At 37.7% G+C, this 24,728-nt stretch overlaps 1 protein-coding gene across 8 annotated transcripts in view; it reads right to left on the reverse strand.

The window, feature by feature from the left end:
• The window catches only part of Erc2 (ELKS/RAB6-interacting/CAST family member 2), an 892,417-nt gene that overhangs the window by 439,153 nt on the left and 428,536 nt on the right, over nt 1-24,728 (reverse strand). For 3 of the 8 annotated variants that reach the window (XM_041662603.1, XM_041662602.1, XM_041662598.1), the window contains 2 exons: nt 21,292-21,327; nt 2,655-2,848 (listed from right to left, as the gene is read on the reverse strand). In XM_041662603.1, the coding sequence (XP_041518537.1) occupies nt 2,655-2,848; nt 21,292-21,327 (230 nt within the window). Of the gene's footprint in view, nt 1-2,654; nt 2,852-21,291; nt 21,328-24,728 lie in introns of all 8 variants that reach the window. The other 5 variants (XM_041662605.1, XM_041662600.1, XM_041662604.1 and 2 more) reach the window with 2 other exon arrangements.

The following is a 24,728-nucleotide window of genomic DNA, read 5'->3' on the forward strand; positions in this document are numbered from 1 at the left end:
CAACTCCATCTCCTTAGGGGCCCGGACTAGGCTAGGGCTCAGACATTTCCCAGACTGTGTTCTGCTGCTGGACCCAAGATGCAGGCAGGCAGAAACATGGGACAGTCAAGCCCTAACACATGTTTTATGAATTACAGTGCCTGGGAGGCATCAGCCTTAAGGAGAGGCAAATGCAGAGATAAAGAAAACGTGCAGAAAGTACATAAAGATAAATGCCTGTAAAATCACTGCGGCTTTAATGCCTTCCATATTGAAGAAATCAAACTGTGAATATTTGTGAAGATTTAATGGCTATACAGCCCAACTAAGACCTGTTTGTCCAACTAGATAATTAAGCCATTTATATGTTGATATTTATAGGAGCTGACCCTGATTTTCAGTAACAGGTCTCAGGAACTGCTTTAATGCAGAAAAATGCCTTCTGGACGTGCAGAGCATCAGTTTCCTCTCGTGGAGACCAATGACAAAAAGGCAGGGCTCTGGTGGCTGCAAGGCCTGCTCAGGGAGGACCCTCTGGCTTCCTGTATGACTTCAGTGCTACCTAACGAGTTAAGGCATTGTTCTCGGTGGCTAGGCTTTAATTCCGATCTTAATTCTTCTGAGCACTATCATCTTTGGGAAGTTACTGGATTTGTATAATTCATGCTTCCTCATATATAAAATGGGGACTATGATAGTTTCTGTGAGTAAGATTAAGTCAAATACAATACTCCAGGTTATGTACTCAGCGGAGTATCTGGTGCACAATGGTCATAATATATATATATACTTTATGGCTATGATTATAATTGCTGGTGGTATCTAGGGCATCATCCATTGAGTGCTGCTTCGCAGAGGAGTAGACTAGAAGTTCAGGAATCTACACTATGGCTGCTCATCTCTGAGCACAGGATCAATGACCAAACTTTTCAATGTCTAGCTTGTAACAAGAATACATGGTCCTAAGCTCTTTGTGATCTCTTACTAGCGTCCTCTTCTTCAGAAAGACTGATTCTGAAATATAATTCCAAATAGCCATGTGGATAGATATATCTAAAATTAACTGTGGTCCAAGGTTTTTAAGAACCAGGAGACTGGTAGAACATTCCCACACCTTAAGATTAAAATAAAGCCCTTGAAGATTTCTTTTTAATTTTTATTATGCTTTCAATTTTTCTTTTGCACGCATGTGTTCATGTGTATGGGGGAAGAGACATATCTGTGCCACAGCATGTGTTTGAAGATCAGAGGACAGAGGTCCCTCTTTTGATTAAGTGGGTCCTAGAAATCCAAGTTGGGCTTAGTGGGAGACACCTTTATCTACTAAGCCATCTTGCTAGCCTGCCCTTGAAGATGTAAGCTTGCATAGTTACCTCACTAAAAAAGAACTCTGCCTCAAGGTGCTAAAATTAGTCACACCATATCAAACCTAATTACTGCATCAACAAAAAAGGCTATGATTATTAAAAGAACCATTCATAAATTCGGAGACTGGATAGTCAAATAGAATACTGAAAATATTGCTGAAATTCAACAGTGGATAATCTGGCCATCCAATACCATCACTTAATCCTGAGAATTCATTTGTTTTGGTATTCTGCTCTTCATAATGAGGTTAGCGTCGTACCTTATATGAAAACTGGGTGGAAGAAAAACAGAATATACTTTAATTGATTGTAGAAATTCGGTTTTCACGGGATTTAGGGCCACAATGCTGGCACATTGCAAAAGCAAAATCTGAACTCAGGTCTTTCTTTAGCAAACGCCCATTATCATTCTTGTAAGGCCACAGCGACCACGCTGCACACGTCTTGAAGCCCTGTAGTACCCCCCAAGTGTCTCTGGCCAAGCTGGCCAACATTCGCTGATTTATTCAAAATTGGCTGATCTCTTCCATATGGACTGAATCTAGGAAAACAAATTCCACCTTATTGCAGAACCAATGAGAAGGCCTTGGAGGTTATACAGAGCTACGTAATAGTGTTCAGAAAGTCCTTTTCTTAGAGAAGTGTAGGAAAAAGCATTAGCAATAAGCTTATTTTTAGTGACCAGGCTACACATTAATATAATATAGGTATGGTTTATCTCAAAATCTAAAGACACTGGAAGCCTGTTTTAGACTCTACTCAAGCAGATTTAATTCCATTTATTTTTCCAAATATTCTAAGATTCTCTTAAAAGATAAATTTCAAGGAATAATTTGTGTGGTGTGCCAAAAGACATCCAAAAAAAAAAGCATGAGGCCCCCTTCCTCTTATTTTGAAAGAAGAAATTCCAACTATATTTCTCCATATTCTTTCTACTTGTGACAAACCAAAACCACAAATGTTATCTTTAATGGAAAAGAACGAAGGTGATAGTCCAAAACCCAAATTTTTGCTTATTTTCTGGCACAAGTACCAGATCAGAGATGGCCCTCAAGAAAGCTAGACACTGTTTTCCTAGACACTGAAGAGGTCCTTAGTCCCTCCGAAGAGAAACCACGTGCCTCTGTAGTATTCCACAGGAAGACAACAGCATCCCTTGCCTGTCCAGCTATATTCCTCACACACAACTTCCTTTTAATTTATGGTATGGGTATAAAAGTTTACATTTCAAATCCATCACAACTCAGAATGTATACCAAGCTATCAGTATTTGCTCACCCCTGACAAAGCTAAGGACACAGAACTCACCTCTCAAGCTCTGCGATCTTTTTATCTTTGTCATTCTTTTCATTCTCCACCTCCTTGAGGATCTCCAGCAACCTGTCCACCTCTGCTTGCGCCTTGCCACACTCATCGCGATAGTAAGAGGCTTCCTTGTCCAGCTGCTTCAGTCGGTCTGCAAACTCAGGGTTCATCCTGGAGTCATCTTCAATATTATGTGCCTTCAACATTACATTTTTAAAGAAGGTGGTTAAGACAGTGGTTGAGAACAACAGACAGTGTAGTCACCAATGGCCCAGAAAGTAACTTTGGAGAGAAAATAACCAACAAGAATTATGGGTATTCTGTCAGTGAGAAGGCAAACTGGGAAACAAAAATGATGTATTTCAGCTACCTTAGATAATATTGGCTTTAAAGTATATGATAACTTCCCATGGTGAGGGTCTTCTACTACTGATGTTTTGTTATGTTAAATTTTGGTACTTTTGACATTTCCTTTCCATCAAAATATGTGGGACAGGTGAACAAAGAGACTTGTGTCTTTGTTATGTTCATTCAGTAAGAAAGATGGAGATAATACAGTTCCTCACAAGGCCATTTATATTAAATGTTTCCATTTTCAATCCAAGAGAATTGAAAGGCAGAGTGGTAAATTTTTCTCTAAGGCCTGGGAAGGGCCTCTGTAACCAGGTAGCATTGAGGAGACTGATTGACTGAGCATGTCACCCTAATGAGAAATACCAAAGAGAAGCAGTTTGGAATGAAGACTTCTTGAAGTAAGGAAGGGCTTTCCAGCTAACAGTCATACCCATAAATTCTTATTTACTTGAATAGGTTTAACCTAAACCATGAGAAGATGAATGAACTAGGTGATGAACAAGCACACAGACAAGACTCTGCAAACACATGCATGAGTAGATAGCACTGTACACACCAGAACAGACACGGTCAAGAACAGGCAACATCACTGCAGAATAATTTGCAGCCAAAGTCTGTGTGGTTGTGTGTGTGTGTGTGTGTGTGTGTGTGTGTGTATGTGTGTGTGCGCGTGTGTGCATGTATGTGCGTGCACGTGTGTGTGTGTGTGCATTATAGTTTATTTTTTCCCAAAATAAACTTTTGGCTGAAATATTCCCAGACAGATGAAGGAACACCGCAATGTTTGCCTACCCCTTGTTTCCCTTTATTCCTAATTGGCTTCATCAAAGAGCAGGCAGGGAGAAAACAAGTAGTTTACCAAGGGTGCACGTTCAACATAGAAAGCTCAGAGAAGTCATACATCCGTGTGGGGTCATAGAACATCAACAAGTGATTAAACGTAAGCTGTTCTGCTTTCCAGCTAGGTGGAGCACATGTCCACGGTGCTTCTGTGCACGTCTTGTATTAATTTCAGGGAAAAAACAAGGCAAGCAAGCTATAGCTACTGTGGAGTTAAATGGATCATGCATGGTTAGAAAAATTAATACTGATACTACTGTTAGAAGGTCGACAGTCTTTGCAATGATTTAGTAAAAAAAAACTCAAATTAGTATAAATAAAATAAATTTCTTACTCATGACAAAATCATTTTAAATAATATTTTGCATGTAACATTATTTAAGCATGAGGATAAAGGGGAAATAATTTTTCATATTCTTTAAGATTTCCTTAAGAAATAAAATCAACTATGATAAAGAAGTTGTAAAAATCCATCAATTCAACATAGTATTTTGAACTGGTTATTCCCTTTCACCAGCAGACCTCAAAAGCATTTTCATCTTATTTAGTGTGCACTCTGGGCCTCTTTGTAACATATTATTGTACTTTTTAATTATTAGTAAAAAAGAAACATGAATTAATATGGTTTTAGGACTTTGTTCCTATAATAATTATATTTTATACAAAGTATTTAATATTTAAATAGCTTAACATCTACTCTAATAATTTAGAGAAGATCATTTCAATTTAAAATGAACTAACTATATACTCACTGATATCTGTGATCAAAGTGAATTTCAATACTTTTGTGGCAGATAAACAGTTTTAAATAGCTAAAATATATTTTAATAATCTCTTTCCATTGTTAAACTGACTTACCAGTATTCTATGACAACTAAAAATCTTTTCATATCACTGTCAAATTCTCCAATAATGCCATTAAGATCTTAAAAAACAATTAATGAACTAAGCAATGAGTAGTTAGAAACATGAATAAACATTTCAGAGTAAAAATTCCTTTCCCATCTCTTATGTGTGATATAGACGAAAGGTTAACATTTATCCGCGATATTCTACATTGCTTTATTTTAAATTATTGAGGTTATTATTATTACTTCTACTACTACTATTATTGTTATTATTATTTTGATGAACAAATAAATGGTTAGTAGCCATGAAACATCAGTTCTTCAGTTCATTTTGTAAAAGAATTTTATACAGATTTTATTTATTTATTATGTATACAATGTTCTGCCTGCATGTATGCCTGCATGCCAGGAGAGGGCACCAGATCTCATTACAGATGGTTGTGAGCCACTATGTTGTTGCTGGGAATTGAACTCAGGACCTCTGGAAAAGTAGCCAGTGCTTTTAATAGTGTGTTTCTCTCTCTCTCTCTCTCTCTCTCTCTCTCTCTCTCTCTCTCTCTCTCTCTCTCGGATTTCACTGTTTAAACTCAGTCTGTAGATCAAGCTGTCCCCAGACCCATAGGGATCCACCTGCCATCATCATTGCCTGGCAAAGTTCTAAATCTCAATTTGTCCTACCTCATATGTCAGAGGGCAAATCAAATGTGCTGTCTAAGAACAGTGAAAAACAAAATGACAAACAACTAGAAGATAATATTCATGTTCTATTATGCTTATTTTGTAGTAATCCCAAGCATAAGACTTGTTGTATAGCTAGTTTAATCAGTTTGCTCAGTTTTCATCAACACATTCACTAGGAAAGCATCTCTGGCAGGTTTAGGAAGAATGTACAGGCTGTTTCTGGTAGGCATCCATGTCTTTAACAGTGGGTGAAATTAGAGAAGTTTATACTAGGGAAGCCTCTCTGGCAGGTTTAGGAAGAATGTACAGGCTGTTTCTGGTAGACATCCATGTCCTTTGTTTGATCATAAGAAGACAAACCAAGGTCAGTCTTTAACTGTGGGTGAAATTAGAGAAGTTTATATTCTTTTCAGTCAAATAAGTGGGTATGGATAAAGGACTCAATAATGCATAGACAAACAGAAATCTATCAAAAAACAAAAAACTGCCCTGCATCTTGAAACTACCACTGATCATTCATGCAGTGCTGAAAGTAGGTCATGTCATTAAAGCCCACTGGCAAGTTCACAACTGATCCAAGTCTGTTAGATAAAACCTGGACATGCTCTTTCCTTTTAAAAATGACTATACAGCTTCATGTGTACCCATATTTAAAATCCATCTCGCTCATCTCCAACACAAGACTACCGATTTCAGTGCAAAATATTTCTGCCAGACTACTGTCAATCCTAAAGAACCATCCTTAGAGGGGCCTTTTGATAGACATGGAAAAATGGCATTATATAAGACTTACATCAATAGAAACTTTAAGAAAGACTCATATAAGGACATGAGGAAACTCTTTCTTAGGGTTCATGTAATGGCATTGACAGTTCCTAAGGACTAGGAGATCTGTAAGTCCCCAGTCCAGTCTAAGTACAAAGGACAAATGTCTGCATAAATTTCCAAAGAGTTATCATCAGAGTTAAGCAGCTCTGAGCAACATGAACTGCAACTGTTCCAGCGCAGGTGTAAGTCTCTCGTCGGGAGAGAATGAGTGTGCTGGGCTGACCCACTGCCATGGGGCCAACACTGCACACCAAAAGCTATGGGAGGTAACCAGGTTTATAGAACTAATGCTTCCTTCAAAAGCCTAAGGCAAGAACAATCTCTAAAAATGGAGAGATAGGTAGACTGTTGCTTTTTCAAAGGACAAAAAGTTGCTGCATCTACAATGGATGTAGCCTAATGTATCCAAGATACTGCAGGCTGAACACAAAGTAATTTATATTTCAAATATAGCACCACTGTAAGAAACTACTGCCATGGCATCATTCTTCTGAATTTGAGACTTCAGTGAAAACAGACAGCAATTATTTCTTCCTAAGGAACTAATGGTCCAACAAGAGCTTGTCCAGCTGAGAACTGGCCCATGGTCTCTCTATGTCACATCATTTTCTTTCTACTTTAAGAAATCAGGAATTGGATTCCTGAAAATAGAGCCTGGTATCAGATGTCTCAGAATGTATTTATCATGAATATGATACACAAGAATGCTGACACAAGAACATCCCTTCAGTTACTAACTATTCATTCATTTAGTAACATAGATACTAAACTTTTGCATTCATTAAAGGCAAATCTGGGTATCAAGTTCTGTCTCAAAATGTTTCTTGAGGAACTTGGGGGAACTCGCAAGTGTACTGTAGAAAAACAGGAAATTGGTAAAGCATAGGACAGAATGTCAGTCTTACATGCAAGTCCTGTAAGTTTGGGGTTCTCAACACCACATCTCTTGTACTTTCGAATATATAGAAATTCCCCATAAATTGTAATAAAAACAAGGGTGGAAGCCTCACTAATGCGGGCCAGCCGCAGCATCTGGATGTGAACTGACTCTGAAAGCCGGGGAAAAAGCACAAGGGGACGCTCACCATGATACCTCGCAATTATCGTAATGAAAGTGAGCAGAGCTATGTCGGGAACCAGGCAGGATTGTAGTTGACTGATGTATCTCAATCAAGGAAAAGAGTGGCTAGCCCCAAAGCTGGCAAGGGTCATATTCACACACCTCGAGCTTATTTCTACTTAATCTTATAAAGGTTGGACACTGTTTCAGTGAAGTACTAATCCATAATTCCAGATGTCTAAGAAGGAAAACATTAACTTCAGTCCAGAACCCTGCTGTGACAGAAGGCAGGGGACATTCACTTATAATATTATATAACACTCCCTTGGAAATGGGCCCTAACAATTTTTAATAAAAAATGATTTCCCTCAAAAACAATGATTAGTTGTATCCATAAAGTACAAGCCAACTGTTAGGTAATGAAGCTGTTGATTTTTCATCCCTGCTGCTTCTAGACTGCAGCAGTAATTTGCTAAATTTATGCACTGTGAAAATGTGATTCTCAGTTACAGCACCCTGCTGTCTCAATGTCCACAGACAGTGTCTTCAACATTCCTTTATAGCATAATAGCAGGACAGAGTGTTAATAATTTTAGATATTTACATAATTCTAGGTTTCTGAAAATTAGAAACATTGAGAACTAAGGTATTATCTAGACAGTCTAAAATAAAACATGTAACTTTTAACCGTCTCATTTGGAATGCTATTCGAGTTCTTTGGACATTGAAAGACTGCATCATTTGTTGGATATGTGCTTGTGTACATGTGTGTATTTGCATGTACTATCTATATTCCTTGAATTATATTATAAATAATTGTAGTTTCCTACCATGCCACAAAATATTGGTTTAAGAGTGAATCAAATCGTTTCCAGAAATAGACTTTTAAAAAGAGGAATTACTACAGCTAACCGACAGCCTTGGCGATGTGCAAGTCAGCATGTGCGCTTCCTAGGAATGCACAGGACTGAAGGACATACTAGACAGGAATGTCTTCCTAAACATTAAGAAGATGCTTTGCTCTGTGTAGAATGGAAAAAAAATGCCTGAGTTTTGTTGTTATTTTTGTTTGTTTTGTAAATTGTTAAAGAAAACGTGAGCCCTGCACGAAGTATATCTACCAGATATAGGATTTCAAATGGATATTGACTGGCCAGGGGTCTCATGGGAGCAAATCAGAGGGGTTTCAAGGGCACCCCTGCCAGCAGCAAGGTGGCCTCAGTGCCCATAGCAAAGCACTCAATGTGTCCAAAAAGGCTAAAGATTCTTCTAAAATATACGAAAGACTTCTGGATCCTAGGGCTATAACCAAGATAGCACTGGAAGCCAATGATAAACTCTATATCTTGTCTAGAATTAAAAACGGAGGGAAGAAAATTATTCAACCTACATTTATTTACCACGACAGGCCAAAACTCCTCCAGGATCAGAGGCTGGTAGTTAGGTGAGGAAAGATTACTATTAGGAGGACCAATAATGATTCAAAAGCAAAAGCTTAAGTTCCTATGAAATGACAGTAGCACATTATTTATCAGAATGGAACAGCTAAAAAAAAGTAAGTGTTTAGTAAATGTTTTATTTGTATTCTAGAACATATTTACAGAAAGACTTCAAAGCCCAATCCTTATTTACCCTGAGTGTAGACATACAGACACTGTACTAACTGTAGCATGTGCTCTGTTGTTGTTGGTTGGTGGGTGGGTTTTTTGTTTGTTTTCCAGACAGGGTCTCTCTGTATAGCTCTGGCTCACTTGGAATTTGCTTTGTAGACCAGGCAACCCTCAAATTCACATATATTCTCCTGCCTCTGCCTCCCAAGTGCTAGGATTAAAGGCATGCAACACCATTCCTGGCTTATATGTTCTTATATATTCTTATATATGTTCTTATATATTCAAAGTGGCTATAGTAAATTCACCAGAAGTGTGAACGTGGCCATATTCAAAATAAACACACAAGAGAAAACACTTCCTGGATATCAAAACTGGTTAGAAAACAAAAGGAGAAATGTACCAGTTTCTGTAACAGCTTAAAAATTAAATATGTGCATATGCTTCATGATAGCGTCAAAAATAAATGACCCAGGCCTATAATAGAAACATGTCAAAATTGCACTGTAGAGAACCACTAAAAAAAGTTGGGCCATGTTTATGAATGGTAAGGAGTGATATTAGAAATGTATCAATGTATAATATAGATTATCATATAGGATGAATATAACTCTAAAATCACCAGCAATTGTGATTTTTTAATTGACAAAAGTAACCTTGAGGTTTACCTGGAAGGTTAAAAATAAAAAGCGAAAAACTCCTGAACAAGACAGGAGAAAAACAGGGAGAATCAACTGAGAATATGCCCCACTAGATGCTTAAATATCACAGCCACAAGAGTTAAAGTCCTCACCCAACAAGGGACAAAGCTAAAACTGAGACATTCATCCCTCCCAGAGAATACAACACAAAACAGTGGTGTCAAGGCCAGAGAACACTTGACAAGCAGTGAAAATAGCTTATAATTTAGAAAACATATTTTGCCTCTCAATTTAATAAAAATACACATGATAAGAGGTATATTGATATAAAAATAGTATTAAAAATTTTAATACATGTGAGTGAAATCAGAAAAAACTTCAAAGGCTAAAGAAAAGGAGAATATTCTAAAAAATAATTCCACTGGTCAAAAGCTCCAAAACAATTCCCTCTTTATTAAAAATTAAATAAAATTGTCACAATATGAGAAGAAGTTGTTTATAGGCTAGAAAACAACTCACATGAACCAAGAACAAACCCGCAGATTACAGACAAGAACTTAAATGGCCAAAGGAACTAATTTCCAAAAGAAAAAGTGCCAAGCTAATAATATATATTTAAACCCAAAACACATTAGAAATTAAAGAGAAGGAAAAAATGACCTAGAGAATTTTTAGAAGTTATGTAAAATGACAGCTCTCTGTGTGGGCCAGGGTGTGGTCAAAAAGTCACAAGGTCACATTAATCAGTGCTGGAAGAAATCTCTCTGAATTACAACTGAGTAACAACTACTGGTCGAGGGTTTCAGTCTATGAAATAGGAAAAAAAGAGAGGGAGAAGGAAAGAGAAAGAAGGGTGGAGGTGGAGGAGGAGAGGAAGGGACAATGGAAGGGACAAGATGGGCAGTGGGGGACTTGTCACAACTTTATTTGTGGAACTGGCACAATCAGAGAAAATGTGTGATCAAAATCAGCGTAATCATGAGACCAGAAGTATATAGCCATTAAGGGTATTCTGGAAAAGTAGTTAATTACATGAGGGAATTCTACTGTAAGAAAATGAGATATAAAAACTGAACAAACATTTTCATGGGATTTTGATCCAAGGCTCTAGGACGTGGTCTTGTCTGCTGCAGGACAACTGATAAGCTGAGGGGGAAGGGTCTCTCACTCTAGCTCTTGGCTGGCCTGGACAGTAAGAGTGGAGCAGGCAGCTTGCTTGTGGTGCTCTTTCCCCTTGGGCAGCACAACCGCAGAGGTGGCTAACCTGTCCTGAGTCGGTGAGTGTTTACCCCTAACATACATCTAAATAAATTCTTTGGAACCTCTCTCAGACTCTCGTGGATTCTCAGTACATCTGGCACCAAATGTTGTTTTTGGTTTTTTACAGGATCCCATAGAGATATCATTGCCCCCAAGACAGCTGGAATTAATTCTAAGAAAATGACGCCTCCTCTCCCAACAGATGGGAGGAATAGGTTTTGGTTTTTCTCAGGGTTGGCTATAAGTTATTATAGGGTTGGGGGCAGAATAATAAATAATAGTAGACTCAGGAATCTCATTTGGTGCAGAAGAAAGGGGAATAGATAGGATAGTATAATATGGTAGATTAGTATATCTACTTGTAAACTATTTTAGCAATTATTAGTTTTAGACAATTTACATTCTATATTTAATACATATTTAAAATTATTTTGTATTCCTGTCAAAGATAATTTTTATATTGATACAAATTGAAAATTATATTTGTCATATTGTGTGTTTGTATTTCTGTTTACAATATTTTTGTACACAAATGTAAAGTTTTTTGTCATATTGTATGTATGTTTCTACTCCTACTTAAAATATTTTGTATATTGATACAAATTAAGGATATTTTTCTCATATTGTACTACACATTTCTACCTCTGATCAAGATAATATATATATATATATATATATATATATATATATATATATATATCATTACAATTTTGAGGCCATTGTCCCAATGCTGCACATCTGTTTAAAGATTGTTTATTTTTATGATGTGAAGCTTTAGTCTTTAAGCTACATAGGTTATTAAGAATTACAGGTTAATTGCCCCATCACAACCATCAGACCCTGAAAGCTACAAATCCCACCCTGCCCTCAAACTCACCTATACCCCCCATCCTCACTAGAACTATGAAACACAGCCTGCTACTACTACAAGAGGTAAGTGACCAGCCACCTAGCAGGACACGGAACTCTCTAAGCCCTCCACACCAGGGCAAAACCTTGGGCCCCTCCCCCACTTGCCTTGGCTTCTCTAGCTAGCCAGCAGGAGAATTTCCTGCAGGTAGGTTACTCCAATACTCCCATCCCAATCATTGGACCCCAAAAGCTACAAATCCCACTCTGCCCCCAAACTTGCCTATTCCCCCTTCCCACAACCTCAGTGGAACTCTAAAACACAGCCTGCTACTACACAGAGAGGACCAAGAGGTGAGTCCCCAGCCACCCGGCAGGACACCCCACTCTATAGAACCTTCATACTGGGGCAAAACTCTTTCCCCCTCCAGGACCTGCCTTGGCTTCTATAGCCAGTCAGCAGGTGAGTTTCCTGCAGGTAGGCTGCACCAAAACCCCTGAGACACAGACAGCAATAGTACAGAGCAGACCGAGAACAGTTCCCAAGATATAGACAGTTACTGCAAAGATTGAACCAAGATGCAAAGACAATGCTGGCATCAACTGAAGGAAGAGATGGGTAGGTATCAACGTACAAATTCATCCAACAACCCTAAAAGCAACCAGAACCCAGGGATCAAACAATAAGAAGACTTGACCATCCTAACCCAGAAGAAACAGTAGAAAACGATTTTAAAAGCAATTTATGAAGATGATGGAGACCTTTAAAGAGGAAATGAAAAGTTTCCTTAAAAAAATGGAGGAAGGGCTAGAGAGAGGGCTCAGAGGTTAAGAGCACTGATTGCTCTTTAAAAGGTACTGAGTTCAATTCCCAGCAACCCACGGTGGCTCACAACCATACAAAATGAGATCTGAAGCCCTCTTCTGTCGTGTAGACAAGCATATATTAAATAAAACAAATCTTAAAAAAAATAAATAGATCAAAAAGAAATGGAGGAAAAGGTAAACAAAAAAGTGGAAGAAATTAATAAGTTTCTCAAAGAAACTCAAGAAAACCAAGAAAAAGCCATCAAACAGGTGAAACAGTTCAAAACTTCAAGTCTACAATAGAGGCAATACAAAAAAAAAACACAAACCAAGAAAATTCTGGATATAGAAAATCTGGGTAAATGAATGGGAACAACAGAGGCAAGCATAACCAACAAAAAATAAGAAATGGAAGACAGAATCTCAGGGGTTGAAGATACTATAAAGGAAATTGATTCATTGGTTAAAGAAAACATTAAATCTACAAAAAGCTTAGCACAAAACATCCAGGAAATCTGGGACACCATGAAAAGAAGAGGATTAAAAGAAGAACAAGAACTTCAGCTCGAAAACACAGGAAATACATTCAACACAATCATAGAAGAAATTCTTCCTAACCTAAAAAAGTATATTCCTATGAAGGTACAAGAAGCTTACAGAACACCAAATAAATTGGATCAAAAAAATTCCCTTGCCATAAAATAATCAAAACACAAAACATATAAAATAAATAAAGAATATTAAGAGCTGCAAAGTAAAAAGGTCAAGTAATATATAAAATTAGACCTATCAGAATTGTGCCTGATTTCTCAATGGAAACCATGAAAGCCAGAACCTAGGCAGATGTGCTGCAGAAACTAAAAGACCATGAATGCAAGCACAGACAAAGGTTTCAATCAACATCAATGGAGAAAACAAAATATTACATGACAAATCATATTTAAACACTACCTATCCCCAAATACAGCCCTCTACAAAGTACTATAAGGAAAACCCCAACCCAAGAAAGATAACTGCACCTACAAAAACATAGGCAACAGATAGCCTCATACCAACAAAACCCAAAGAAGAGAAACACACACACACTACCACTGAAAAATAATTGGTCATTAATATCTCTTAATATCAATGCACCTATAAAAAGACACAGGCTAAGAGAATGGATACAAAAGCAGGATCCGGCCTTCTGCTGTATACAAGAAACACACCTAAACCTCAAAGACTGACATTACCTCAGAGCAAAGGATTAAGAAAAGATTTCCCAGTCAAATGGATCTAAGAAATAAGTAGGTGACACTGTCCTAATATCTAACAAAAGAGATGTCAAACTAAAATCAATCAAAAAAGATGGAGAAGAATACTTCATACTCTTAACAGGAACAATCCATCAAAATGAAGTCTCAATCCTGAACATCTATAAAAGAAACATTACTAAAGCTTAAATTGCACATCAAACCCCACACACTAATAGTAGGAGACTTTTACACCCCACTCTTCCCAATGGACAGGTCAACCAGACAGAAACCTAACAGAGAAATAAGAGAACTAACAGATATCAAGTCTCAAGTGGGATTAACAGACATTTACAGAACATTCTACCCAAACACAAAAGAATAGACTTTCTTCTCAACACCTCACGGAACCTTCTCTAAAATTGTTCACATATTCAGTAACAAAGCAAACCTCAATGGTTACAAAAAAATTGGAGTAACCACCTGTATCTTATCAGATCATCATGGTTTAAAATTAGAATTCAACAGCAACACTAATTTCAGAAAGCCCACAAACACATAGAAATTAAACAGTGCTGTACTAAACCACCCCTGGGTCAAGGACAAAAGAAAAAAAGAAATCAAAGACTTTCTAAAATTCAACAAAAATGAAGGCACAACTTACTCAAACCTATGGGACACTATGAAAGCAGTGCTAAGAGGAAAGTTCATATTACTAAATCCCCACATAAGGAAAGTAGAGAAAGCTCACACTAGTGATTTAACAGCACAACTGGAAAGTTCTAGAACAAAAAGAAGCAGACTCACCCAGGAGGAATAAAAGACAGGAAATAACTGAGGGCTGAAATCAACAAAATAGAAACAAAGAAAATAATACAAAGAATCAATGAAACAAAGCAGGTTCTATGAGAAAATCAACAAGATAGACAAACCCTTATCCAAACTAATCAAACGGCAGAGAGAGAACATCCAAATTAACAAACTCAGAAATGAAAAGGGGGACATAACAACAGACACTGAGGAAATATTGAGAATCATTAGGTCATACTACAAAAATCCGTACTCCACAAAATTGGAAAATGTAAAAGAAATGGACAATTTTCTGGATAGGTACCACATACCAAAACTAAATCAAAACCAGATGAACAATGAATAGAACTATAACCTGCAAGGAAATAAAAGCTGTCATCAAAAGCCCCCCAACCAAAAAGCCTAGGACCGGATGGTTTTAGTGCAGAATTATACTAGAACTTCAAAGAAGAAGCTAATTCCTATATTCCTCAAAGTGTTCCACAAAATATAAAAAGAAGTAACATTGCCAAACTCTTTCTATGAGGCTACAGTTATCCTGATGCCAAAACCACACAAAGATTCAACCAAGAAAGAGAATTACAGACCAATCTCACTCATAAACATAGATGCAAAAATACTCAATAAAATACTGCCAAATTGAATCCCAGAACATATCAAAAAAATTATCCACCATGATCAAGTCAGCTTCAACCCAGAGATGCAGGGATGGTTCAATATATGAAAATCTATCAATGAAATTCACCATATAAATAAACTGAAAGAAAAAAAACATATGATCATCTTATTAGATGCTCAAAAAGCATTCAACAAAATCAACACGCCTTCATAACAAAGGTCTTAAAGAGATCAGAGATACAAAGAACATATCTAAAAATAATGAAAAGCAATATACAGTAAGCCAACAGCCAACATCAAATTAAATAGAGAGAAACTCAAACCAATCCCACTAAAATCAGGAACAAGACAAGGCTGTCCACTCTCTTCATATCTATTCAACATAGTTCTTAATGTTCTGACTAGAGCAATATGACAAAAAATGGAGATTAAGAGGATTCAAATTGTAAAGGAAGAAGTCAAACTTTTGTTATTTGCAGATGATACGATAGTATACATAAGTGATCCCAAAAACTCTACTAGGGAACTTCTACAGCTGATAAATACCTTCAGTAATATGGCAGGACACAAGATCAATTAAAAAAATCATAGCCCTCCAATATTCAAATGATAAAGAAACTGAGAAAGAAATCAGATAAATATCATCCTTCACAATAACCACAAACAAAATAACAAAACAACAAAAAAAATATTTTGGGGTAACACTAGCCAAAGAAGTGAAAGACCTATTTGACAGGAAGTTTAAATCTTTGAAGAAAGAAACTGAAGAAAATACCAGAAAATAGAAAGATCTCCCATGCTCTTGGTAAATAGGATTAACATAGTAAAAATGGCAATCCAACCAAATCAATCTATAGATTCAATGCAATTCCCATCAAAATTCCCACACAATTCTTCACAAACCTTGAAAGAACAATACTCACCTTCATAGGGAAAAACAAAAAAAACCAGGATAGCCAAAACAATACTGTACAATAAAGGAATTTCCAGAGGCATCACAATCCTTAACACCAAGCTCTATTATAGAGCTACAGTAATTAAAACAGCTTGAAATTGTAATAAAAACAGACAGGTTGACCAATGGAATTGATTCAAGACCTGGATATTTACCCACACACCTATGAACACCTGGTTTTTGACAAAGAAGCTAAAAATATACAATGGAAAAAAGAAAGCATCTTCAACCAATGGTGCTGGCATCACTGGATGGCTACATGCAGAAGGATGACAATAGATCCACATCTATCCCCACACACAAAACTCAAGTCCAAATGGGTTAAAGACCTCAATATAAATGTGACCACATTAAACCTGATAGAAGAAAAAGTGGGAAGTATATTTGAATATATGGGTACAGGAAACTACTTCCTAATTATAGCCCCAGTAGCATAGACATTAAGAGCAACAATAAATAAATGGGACTTTCTGAAACTAAGAAGCCTCTGTAAAACAAAGGATTCAGTCAATAAGACAAAAAAGCAACCTACTGAATGGGAAAAGATCTTCACCAACCACACATAAGACAGAGCAGTTATCTCCAAAATATATAAAGAACTCAAAAACTTAGACATTAAAATTCCAAATAACCCAATTTAAAAATGGAGTGCAGAACTAAACAGAGAATTCTCAACAGAAGAATCTCAAATTGCCAAAGACACTTAAAAAATGTTCAACATCCTTAGCCATCAGGGAAATTCAAATTAAAACAATCTGAAATACCATCTTACACCAGACAAAATGGCTAAGATCAAAAAACACCAAAGATAGCTTCTGCTAGAATGGATGTGGAGTAAGAGGAACACTATTCCATTCCTGGTGGGAATGCAAACTTGTACAACCACTTTGGAAATCAGGATAGTGGTTTCTCAGAAATTTGGGAATCAACCTATCTCAGGACCCAGCCACTCTTGGGTATATACCCAAAATATGTTCAATCATACTACAAGGACATCTGTACAACTATGTTCATAGCAGCATTATTTGTAGTAGCCATAACCTGGAAACAACCTAGATGTCCCTCAATTGAAGAATAGATAAAGAAAATGTGGCACACTTACACATTAGAGTACTACTCAGTGGAAAAAAAAAACCAAAAAACAACAAAAAATGACATCTTGAAATTTACATGCAAATGGATGGAATTAAAAACATCCTGAGTAAGATAACTCAGATCAAGAAAGATGAACATGGTATGTACTCACGCATAAGTGAATACTAGCTGTAAAGCAAAGAATATTGAGCCTATAGTTCATGATCCTAGAGAAGCTAAATAACAAAATGAATCTTAAGAAAAACTTACACTGATCCACCTGGAAAGGGCAAATAGACAAGATGACCTAACAAATTTGGAAGCATGGGGGTAGGGGAGTAAGGAGGGCACAAGAGGAAGATGAAGGGAGAAGGAAAAAGAGGAGGCAAACTTGAGGGAATGAGATAGTCAAGATGAAGGAAGGACAGAGATGAGAGCAAGGAAAGAGATATTTTGATTGAGGGAGCCATTATGGGGCTAGCAAGAAATGTGGTACTAGAGAAATTCCCAAGAATCCACAAGGATGATCTCAGCTAACACCCTAAGCAATAGTGGAGAGGGCGCCCAAACTGTCCTTGCCATGTAGTCAGACTGATGAATATCTTAAATATTACCATAGAACCTTCATCCAGCAACTGATGGGAACAGAGGCAGAGACCCACATCAGAGCACTGAATTAAGTTCCCAAAGTCCAGTTGAAGAGTGGGAGGAATGAGAATATGAGCAAAGAGGTCAAGATAATGACAAGGACACCTACTGAAACAGTTTACCTGAGCTCATAACAGCTCACCAACTCCAGCCAGACAGATAGGGTCCAAACTAGTCCCTCTGAATGTGAGTGACAGTTGTATGGCTGGGGCAGACTGTGGGGGCCACTGGTAGTTGCACCAGAATTTATCCCTGGTGCTTCTACTGGCTTTCTAAAACCTATTCTCTTTGTATGGATACCTTGCTCTTCCTATATATAGTAGGGAGAGTTACAAGCTTTCCCCAAATTAATGTGCCTTACCCTCTCTGAGGAGTGGATGGGGTAGGGTGGAGGGGTAGGTACAGGGAATGGGAGGAAGGAAGGGAGTGGGAAATGGGATTGGTATGTAAAATGAAAAAAAGGTAGTTTGTTTTCTTTTTTAGAAAATTACAGGTTAATAGTCACCCATGTTTGTCATTCTTACAATTATGTTAGTTATGTTCTTGAGATTAATAAAGATATACTACACACTGATGAGTATTGTTCAAACAATTCAAAGATCTACTGAATATTGCATTTAAATGTTTCAATAGTTTAGAATTCTGTTGACATGAGACACAACTGCTTCTGGCAGCACTGATCTACTCCTAAGAGAATGATGGACACTGAAGACACTCCATGTGGAGCTTGTTTTCTTCTTGGCTAAAATGACCTATTGGGCAAAGAACTGACCTTGCCCTGACTTCTGACAGTAAGTACACTGTCTAATCTGGATAAGCAGGACACAAGGAAAAGCAACTGCTGAACCTTGCCAAGACAAAGTAGGACAGTCTTTCAAAATTTTCCTGCTTCAGAAATGGTCTGTCAGATATTCTAGACCCATAGCCAAAGTTGGTTGCCCCATTATTGCAGAGAGACTTTGGGTGATTGTCCAGGCAACCAACTGTTTTTGTCATTTCTTACATCTTTTGGAAGTCACTTGCTTGCACTTCTTGCTTACTCAGGTAATATATTATTTCTTCCCAGATCTTTAATGGGATTGAAGAATAGATGGTCACAGTTACTATCCTCTTACTTGCTGATTGACTATAACCTGGACATTTAGTATGTGTTCCTTGCTTGATGTTGCTCTAGTTGGTTGTAGCTGCATTTTTGTGTTATGTTATTAACCGTTTTTTCTTCTGAATAATATTTATTAATTTAATATATAATTATATATATTTTGGTATTAGGGTTAGAACCTTTTTATTTAGACAAAAAGGAGTGTCAAGGGATTTTGATCCATTTAGCAAGTGACTTGGAAGAGCAAGCTCTAAGGTGTGGTCTTGTCTGCTACATGACAACTAAGGAGAAAAGATCTCTCATTTTCTTGCTTTCAAGCTTGCATGAATGGTAGGAGTGGAACATGTAGCTTGCTGGTGGTAGTCTTCCCGCAGCAGGTGTCTAACCTATCCTGCATCTGGGAGTGTTCACCCCTATCATACATCTAAATAAATTCTTCTGAACCTCTCCTAGACTCTCATGGATTTTTGCTACAAAATATTTTTGGTGCAACTTGGTGAAAAGAAAGGGTATAATGTAAGGAAAAAAAGGAAGATAAAGGGAAGGAAGGGAAAGAGGTAGGAAGAGGGAGGGAAAAAGACAGGGAAAGAAGAGGAAGCGATAAAAAAGAGGAGCCTCCTCCACACAAAGGTACCTAGCAAGAAAATGTACACACATGCACATTCCTCCTGTCTACATTGTCAGTGAGCTATCCTCTTGCTCTTTTTATCATCTCTGATATCCTTCTTTACTCTTTCAATACCAAGGACATATAATATATTATTTTTAAAACTAGGAGAAACTCAGTCATTTTTTTCAAGCTATGAAGGGTTGAAAACCCATCAATCCGCATCTCTATCAGACCCAAAAAGAGCTGGATCCTGAGAATACCTGCAGACAGGGGAGTTAATAGAGCTGGCTCTATTCCCCGAATGCCAAACCATTTGGGTAGTTTAACTAATCTGGGGAAGAACGCCAGTCTAAGGCTTTGAATTAGTCACTAGAAAGTCCACAAAGTTTCTTTTGAATAGCAGAGGCCTGGCCCTGGGTGGAAGGTTAAGGGGAAGTTGAGGATGCCATGTTATTAAGTCATTTCGTCTTTGATGCTACCTACTCTGACAAGGACTAGTGAACTCCAGCTCCTGTCTGATCATATCCCAGCTAGAAAACACAGCAATCCCTCTATGTTTCAGACACACAAAGCATGGCCAATTTGCATTCTCTTCTTGTCCCTAACATGTAAATAAAAAAAATTGTTCTAGAAACATTCACAAGAAAACATGCATTTTTATTAGGGTGATTCTTCAAGCTTCTAGATATTCTGATTTTGGTGGGAGCATCTTTCTTCACCTCTCCACTGTCTTGATCAACCTATCACTACTTCTATTCAAATGTTAAGGGAAAGAAAACTTGGGCAGTTTGTCCATTTGTTTTTGCTACTCTGCTAAAATCCATATGGGGGATGTTCTGGCAGGGCATTGGGGATTGTGTCTGCAAATATATTTGTTGGGTAAAAATAAGGGTCCAGGTAGAATTTATTAAACACATATTGGCATCTTGCCCATCACCCTGTAGGCAGGCGGAGTATGCTTAACAAATAAAACTGTGTTGACTGAATTGTTTCCTTGACACATGGTATTTCTTTTATCTGTGATGGGGATTGATAACTTGAAGATAATTAGAGGGCATTGCTGGCCACACTCGACAAGTGACACATTCTAGTCACGTCTATTCAATACACCTGCCAGTGAGTCAGTCTGGTGACAAGACAAAAAGTCTTCTCCCTTCCTTCCTTCCTTCCTTCCTTCCTTCCTTCCTTCCTTCCTTCCTAAACAAACTAGAGAAACCCATGTTTTGCACGAATGTCATTAGAATAAAGAACTAGTGGTGACATCCAAACTATTTTATTAATTTTGAACTGGTTACCTGCCTTTCAAACTTCATTAAACTAAATTCAGAATTGCTACGGTGTGTTACTAGCAGACTGTGTTAGAGCTGCTGACTTTTTATTATTGTTGGGCACGTATCAGTCCCCATGAGTACAGCCCAGATTTTAAAGCTAAAGCCAGCTTAACATGATGCAGCACACGCGAGCCACTGGCTGCTCTGCAAATGCCATCCCTGTGGCTCAGGGAAGCCTGTGCTTGAAGCATCTCAGTTCTAGAAGCCTGCATCCTTGGCTGATTTGTTTTGTTTTGTAGTCTGAGAGTTGAAGTTAGGAAGAAAGTAATATCAGAGCTGGCCAAATTTCCTTAGTCTCTCGGTTTTTAAATTTTTGAAAGAAATGGCACTGGCTCCGTGCAGATCATTTCTGTTGAGAGCGTGGAAATGGGAAGGGCCTGATTTCATTTTGGACACTTCCCCAGCGTGGCACACTGTCACGTGGGCTCAGTGGATCCTCATGCTTTGATATGTTACAGCGGGAACTTTTGGAAATGACTTACTGGGTTGTACATCTGATTGAACAACTGCTCAGCTTGCTACATGGCAAAGGTGGGGAGGCATTGCAGCGCAGACAGGGAAAGAAGGAGAGACCCAGAAAAACAGCATTATTAGCTCAGCAAACCCAGGGCTCGCACAGACGAGCTGGTCTTCAAAAAAGAAGAGATTTCAGTTTCTAAACATTCCACAGTGGAAGTGAAAGGCTCTAGGGGAATACAAATGTTGACTTTGGCTCCTAGAAAAGAATAGCTGAAACAAGAAATTTAAGGTTTGTGTTCCTTTCCCTCTCTTGAGTTAAATGCCCATGAAATAAAGAAAACTGTCCACTTCTGACGACACATGAAGTGCGGGCCTCCAACAATGAATCAGAAGGAGCGCTTCTGGCCAAGCCCACAATTTATTACCTGAACTTCAAAGATGATAATAATAAAAGATTAATTAAATCTTATCATTGAATTTATAGCTCTTCTCTGGTAGTACCAGAAGCCTACAGTTTCTATCTGGTGTCTACATTAAACGGAGGTTAGGAAACAGCAGGCTAACAGTAGGGACACATCAGAAAGCAGGGCAACACCACAATGATTTAAAGGAGCAAAGGAAAATTCAAGTCTGGAAAAAAAGCAAAGGGAACAACAACAAGTGTTGTCTATTACCAATTTCTCCTGTCTCAGTTCTGAAAGATAGCCTGTAACGTTCCAAGGGCTTTAGAGTATATATAGGCTACTGTTAAATTTGTGCACAGTTAGATGTTGAAAACATTACTGTAAGTAGTGCTCTCGACTTCGGTTGATTAAATATCTACACATTAATTTGAGGCTCAAGATGGAGGTCTCAGAGGTGCAATATGAGGGTAACTATTAATTGGTACTAGGCTGAGACACTCCTTTGAAGACAGGACACCTGTTTCTTCAACTTGAGGATAGTTAGCATGCTTTTTAAGAAAAGTCTCCTAAAGCAAAAACTGAAGTGAGTAGAAAGCATGGCACTTGGGGGTCTGTGTCTTCTCAGGAGTTCCTAAAGACACAGGTCAGTTAACCTCTACAGCTTGAACATCAAAAGAAAAAAATCACTCCGTGGATAACTAATATTGGCGCATAGATTTAATTATTATGCACACTAGTAATTATGCCTTAGCTGGTTAGTATTGTTCAATGAACTCACTAAAATCAGTAGGATTTCCTCGCACATGAGCATCTGATTGTCATTTCTAAGAGTTTCAGATAGAAATCACATAATCCCTTGTCTGTATAGAAGCACTTTTATCCTAAAATATTTGAAGGAATCATGAACCCTACATGAAAAAGTGTTAAAAATGACTATGTATGCAAACTCGTCCACAAATTTGTATGTAAAAAAATAGCTTACTTCAGTCATGCATTATTAGCAAAATAAAAAGCTAAATCCCAAAGTGGATTCCATTGTTGCTGACAGAAAAAGTTTATTTTCAACTATATACTACTAATGTATAGTCTTATATGGATTTTATGAACAGAAAGGACCTGGACCATCACAAATCTTGAGCAAAATACTACTGGGGAAAGTCCATGGTATATTTATGATACAAAATAATTATATTTTCAGCTTTCGTTTAGTAAATCTATTTAATCCACAAGTCACAAAGCTTTTCATTTAAAAGGTGCTGAAGACCCTCTTTTAAGCTTTTAGAGTTGTTTTTTTCTTTGAGGAAAGAATGTGTCCATATGTACATTCATACAGTGTAGGCTTGTGTTTTCAAGTATTTCATAGAGACCTCCTTTCTCTCTAAGGTGATGGATACTTGAGGTATTAATGAAACCATCAGCAGAAACTAGAGACTACTGAAGAAAACAAAAACAAAAACCACTTCAACCCTAAAGTTAAGTCAATACTGGAGAGCCAAATGAACAATGTGGCATCTACAGGTGAGACATAAAATATTTAGGTTATCATAACCTTTTTAAGTTCACTAAACCAAGTAAAGGTTATGTAAGTACTTAAAAATAAGTTCTCTTTTCATGAATTATATAATTCCCTTACAGGGAGACAACTCCATGTGTCACTTTAGTGCTGGTGACAGTGTAGAAAACTAAAATGTCATCAAATACCACACCAAAATGTTACAGGACTTGGACTGTGAATGTAAGTAAGTGGTGCCGACTGGGAGTCTGGGGATAAGCTATGTTGCCAGTGAGTGACCTGCTGGGCAAACCCCAGAGGAACCTAAGCAAAGTAGGTTGAACTGCGAAGATGCAGATTCAGTCAGGAATCAAGTCATGGACATGGAAACTCCAGCAACAACATTTGGACTGCTTCTCTTTGTTCCTAGAGGATTTCAAAGACCAATGCTGAGCTATCGGGACAAAGGGCAGACACCAAGCACACATGCACAGCTATCCCAGTGCAGAACCTTGGTCTCTGTGACAGCCCAGCATAGTTGATGCAGGTGCCTTCCAGGCTCTGGGTGTGTCTGAGAATCTCCTGCTCAGCACGCCATGGGTGAGGTAAGATGGTACAGCAGCCACTTCCCTTCGCTATAGTGTTGTGGGAGAGCACGTTTTATCACCACTGTGCTCTCTTATTAAGTAAAAAGCAAAGTGTATTACAGAGCACAATGTAAATATTTAGAAAATAGTTCATACACCAAATGCATAAAAAGCTATCTAAATACCTTCAGATGGGCAATTTAAACTTTTTCATAGTCCAGATTTCTGTTTAACTAAATACTACTTAAAATAAAGGAAATATTAAGAATGCCTTTCTTTTTCCGTGCCTCTGTGTGTGTGTGTGTGGGGGGGGGTTGTATGCATGTGTACATGGCTGTATGCACCAGTGCAGACATGTCTCAAGCAGAGATAAACATCAAGTGCCTCCCTCAGCTGCTCCTCCACCTTCTGTTTCTTGACATGTATCTCTTAATAACCTGGAGCTCACCAATTAAGTAAACTGGGAAGCTGAAGAGTCTGGAGATTTACTCATCTCTGCTGGCCCGGAGTAGGAATACAGGAGTACACCATACCTGTTTTTCTTACATAGGATAGGAGCTGATCACTTTACCCACCAGCCATCTCTACAGCCATGCTCAATGCTGCTTCTGAGTCTTAGTGAGGGGACTTTCTTGGTGTGCAATTTCATATGGTGACTTTCTAAAGTCCCTACATGGTAAGTATGGAATAGTCAGGTTTCAGTTTTAGTTTGCATAAGTTCATAGAAAATAGAGTATTTAAATATTAAGCATTCAAAATAATTCTTGTGTAGATACAAACATTGTTCACATCTCTGGCCATCCATGCCATCTGTCTTCATAACTATAGTTAATAAATCACTATTCTAGTGTGCTATGAATCACAATCAAATCTTATTATGTGTTTTATTATATATTTAGATTCTTATCTCTTCTAAGTTTATTAGTTGTCAAAGGGAACAAAAGACTTAATAACATTATGAGTTTTCTATGAACAAT

Source organism: Microtus oregoni, unplaced genomic scaffold (genome assembly GCF_018167655.1).
Source record: "Microtus oregoni isolate MIOR12 unplaced genomic scaffold, Mior012 000013F_ref0000133, whole genome shotgun sequence".
Lineage (NCBI taxonomy): Eukaryota > Metazoa > Chordata > Mammalia > Rodentia > Cricetidae > Microtus > Microtus oregoni.